The sequence below is a fragment of the Cottoperca gobio genome, chromosome 22 (assembly GCF_900634415.1).
Source record: "Cottoperca gobio chromosome 22, fCotGob3.1, whole genome shotgun sequence".
NCBI lineage: Eukaryota > Metazoa > Chordata > Actinopteri > Perciformes > Bovichtidae > Cottoperca > Cottoperca gobio.
Genome location: NC_041376.1, coordinates 10,080,937 through 10,084,901, shown reverse-complemented (window position 1 = coordinate 10,084,901; position 3,965 = coordinate 10,080,937). Strand labels below are relative to the sequence as shown.

The window sequence follows — 3,965 nt, the reverse complement described above, 5'->3', positions numbered from 1 at the left end:
TTGGCACTTGACTATATAGACTAAATAGTCTTTCTTTAACACAAAGGCAGAGGGTGTCTGGAAAGCACGGCGGGGCAGCTAAACGTTTGAAGACGCAAAGCAAAAAGGTCAAAATGTTTATATTATTTTTGAAAAGGGAGGTGCTGAGATCTCCTTTCCGCCTGATTGGCCGAACTTGACAGTGATTGACGTGCATCCATGGCAACCGGGCAGCCAATCTGCCAAGTCCAATAGGAAATCATCGGAGGGGGCTTGACTGTCTTTTTTCCCCCCTTAAAAAATACATCTCGGCTCCGGCTTTAATTCTTTCGTACTTTCAATCCCAGCCTACCTTGAAAAATACACCGCGACTCGGCTTTAATTTTCTCGCACCTTCAGCCCTTTGCCTGCCAAGTTTGCCAAGCCCGAGGATGCGGTAGCTGGCCCCCACGCAGCGTCGTTCCTCCTCCGCGGCGTTTGGTGTTTGCGTTTTTCACGGCTGGTCAGACGATTGGTTCGGTAACTTTGGGATTGCCTTGTTTTTTGGGTGTCTTGTACTGCATCGGCGCACGGGAAGCAGAAGCAGGAGGACTCGACGCGGAGGAGAGAAAGGAGGGGGAGAGGGAAACACAGGAGAAGCCTCCATGTTTCAGCTGCCCATCTTGAATTTCAGCCCCCAGCAGGTCGCCGGGGTCTGCGAGACTCTGGAGGAGAGCGGGGATGTCGAGCGCCTCGGCCGCTTCCTATGGTCTCTGCCCGTCGCGCCGGCGGCCTGCGAAGTCCTTAACAAGAACGAGTCGGTGCTGAGGGCCCGGGCCGTCGTCGCCTTCCACACCGGCAATTTCCGTGAACTCTACCACATCCTGGAGAACCACAAGTTCACCAAAGAGTCGCACACGAAGCTGCAGGCGCTGTGGCTCGAAGCGCACTACCAGGAGGCTGAGAAGCTGCGGGGACGCCCGCTGGGGCCAGTGGACAAATACAGGGTGCGGAAGAAGTTCCCCCTTCCCAGAACCATATGGGACGGAGAACAGAAAACCCACTGCTTCAAGGAGAGAACCCGGCACTTGTTAAGAGAATGGTATTTGCAGGATCCTTACCCTAACCCCAGTAAAAAGAGGGAGCTTGCACAGGCTACAGGACTTACACCCACACAAGTAGGAAACTGGTTCAAAAATCGCAGACAAAGAGACAGAGCAGCGGCGGCGAAGAACAGGTGAGCTACATGCTTCTCTTGGTGGTTTCTGATCATGCTGCAACACAAAACAAAGTATTTGTTATATTAAGCTGAAAGACTTAATAGTATTTCAGTTAAAAAAAATAGCAAAACAGGCCGTAACCCACGCTAATTATAGCCATTCAGTTTTGATATATTTTCTCTGGATACTAGATTCAAAATCGTCCTTTAATCCTAAAATCAAGGCGGATTCTTTTGTAATATAAGCTCGCAGTGTATGTAAATGCAGTGGTGATACAAATAAAGATGTCATAGTAATTTTAGAATATTGGGAGAACAAAGCTCTGGATAAATGTTTTTACTTTTAAGATGAATACAATACTGGAGAACAACATTTAGGCTAACGTGAAATGTAATATATATTCACATGTTTTAATGCTTATTTGATTGTAATTGTACCCCTGTGGTCCAATGTATATTATCTAGAATCATAATAATGTAATATATTGAATGTAGTTTGATAGATAATATGGTTATTTTCAATTACATTTGTAGCCAATCTGTTAAAATGCATATTACAGTGAGGTGACACTGTTGTATTATGTTTAATGCAGCTAAAACAGACCATACTTTTCCAGTAGGCTATATAGTGAGAGGTAGGCCTATAATCTATAGGCTACATTAATTAGTGAGATCTTCGTGAAACATTTGTAATTATCCAATTTGTTTATCCTATTATATTGTAAATTACCAAGCTTGCTGTAGGCCTACATTTTTACAATACAATCTACCACTACTGTGCTATTTGTTTTTCCAAAGGGATATTTTACTTAATTCAAATTCATAGTGTGTGTTTTTATAAAAGTGAAAGTGGGGCGAAAAAATGGGGCTAAGCTAATGGTTTGAAATACTAGCATTAGTTTCACTCCTAATTGTTTCAGGATTGTTTACCCGTACACAAGAAAATACACAGCAAAAACATGCATATAGGCCTGTAAAATAAAATACTCCTCAGTTAAAGGAGAACATGTGAAGAAGCTGCAAATAAGTCATTTTCTCATTCATTCTTTTATTCTTTCTCAAAATGTTCTCAGAAAAAAACAAAATAATTTTGACTATACTGTAAAGAATAAACTGTCCACACAGTAGACGTGTTTATGTCATGTTGTCCCGTCTCTCCATGTGTCCTGCCCAGGCTCCAGCAGCAGGTCCTGTCCGGCGGCTCGGTTCGCTCCCTGGCGGACGAGGACGGCACCGTGGACCGCCTGGGGAACTCGTCTAGTCCGGAGGCCAGTCTGTCCAGCAAAGCAGCCGCCTCGGCCATCTCCATCACCTCCAGCGACAGTGAATGTGACATCTGACGGGCAGATCGACGGTGATGATACGAGTGAAAGACAATCTAATAAAACAAGTCATAGTGCCTGCGTTGAGTTAAAAAACACAAACACACAAACTGATATTTGACGAGTGCCAAAACATGAGGGGATCTGTGACCTGCGGCGGACTGCCCGTCCTTTTCCTTTTAGGCCTCCATTTTTTGTTTGCGTTTTACCCACGTGTGGATAACTGAACTTAATACGGACGAAACACATTTGACGGACTAATAAACCAACGGCCCGAGATGAAAAGTAAAAAAAGAAGAAAAAAAGTACAAAAGAAAAAGGGACGAAGGCATCCGAGCGCCTAACCTGCTGTTCTCTGTGGGTATTTCATGTTGAAAAAGAACTGTGATATTTTTACTTTACTTTCAAAGTTTTATAAATAATGTTTATTTGCCTATTTAAAAACGATCTGCTCTGTCTCTTCGAATTTCATATTCATTTGCTTGGTGTTTTTAATACTTACCTTGTACACAGGTGAACCTGTTGAGCATGCGCGCTTTAGTGAAAATGTGTTTCAGTAAAAGAAAAAAAAAGTAAAGATAACTTAATAAAATAATTGTTGATCAAGAGAATATACAGTTTAGTCTTTTTATTGCTGTGTGGGGGAAAAGACAGTGGTGAATATAATTATAAAATATTATTATTTTTACATATATAGATATATATATATATATATATCTCTATATATAAAAACCTTCTTCGATGTTGTCCTGAGGAACACTTTTTGTGATTATAACGCCAGTGCTATATCCCTGACACGTTTTAGAGCGAATCCTAATTGGCCAACATGCTTTGCGTCGTGTAATGCAGGGTGACAGCGAGAGGTCATAGAGAGGCCGACTCACTAACCCGGATGATCTGCGAGAGAGATCATAGAGCTCAAAACACAGCAGATTGTGGAAATGAACTTTATCCTGCATATGGAGAAGGACGGACACTATAGAAACAAGCTTCTTAAATCTTTGCAAGTGTCCATTTCCCCAAGACGAGAGTTCATTGAGTAAATAGGCCTTGCATGGTGCAAATATATCCCTTAAATCGACATCAAATGATTTATTATTGCTAAATTAATATACAATCTTGCTGAATGTGTGTAGAATTAATGCACACACATATTATCTATTTGATCTGTTTCGACAAAATGGGTTATTTGTAATATCGAGTTTTGTTATTTTAATTGGCTACAGAATTGTTTGTGTGCCATTTAAATTATAGCAGTTTAGCTACTTAAATTAAATGTTCAGCCTTAAGCAAATCAACACAATATCCCTACAATATGTTTTACTCTAGTCGTGTAAAGCTACTCTATTTCTTTCTGCTGAAGGCTAAAAACTAATATTAATTATTTGTGTTGTGATACATTTGCAGCATCCATCCATTGGAATCTGGAATAGAAATATTCTCTTCCGGCTTTAACACGATGTCAG

The 3,965-nt window shown here is 41.3% G+C and overlaps 1 protein-coding gene across 1 annotated transcript; it reads left to right on the top strand.

Moving 5' to 3' along the window:
• The first annotated feature begins 215 nt into the window (after window positions 1–215).
• Window positions 216–3,107, top strand: six6a (SIX homeobox 6a). Its single transcript, XM_029461154.1, has 2 exons — window positions 216–1,195; window positions 2,352–3,107. The coding sequence occupies exons 1-2, from the start codon at window positions 624–626 to the stop codon at window positions 2,515–2,517; spliced, it is 738 nt and encodes a 245-aa protein (XP_029317014.1). The 5' UTR covers window positions 216–623; the 3' UTR covers window positions 2,518–3,107.
• Window positions 3,108–3,965: the final 858 nt, after the last annotated feature.

Bases quoted from the DNA above. Each gene is read 5' to 3' on its own strand.
- six6a (XM_029461154.1), top strand. From the start codon at position 624: ATGTTTCAGCTGCCCATCTTGAATTTCAGCCCCCAGCAGGTCGCCGGG. The intron at 1,196-2,351 runs GTGAGCTACATG...TGTCCTGCCCAG, and splicing joins GCAGCGGCGGCGAAGAACAG to GCTCCAGCAGCAGGTCCTGT.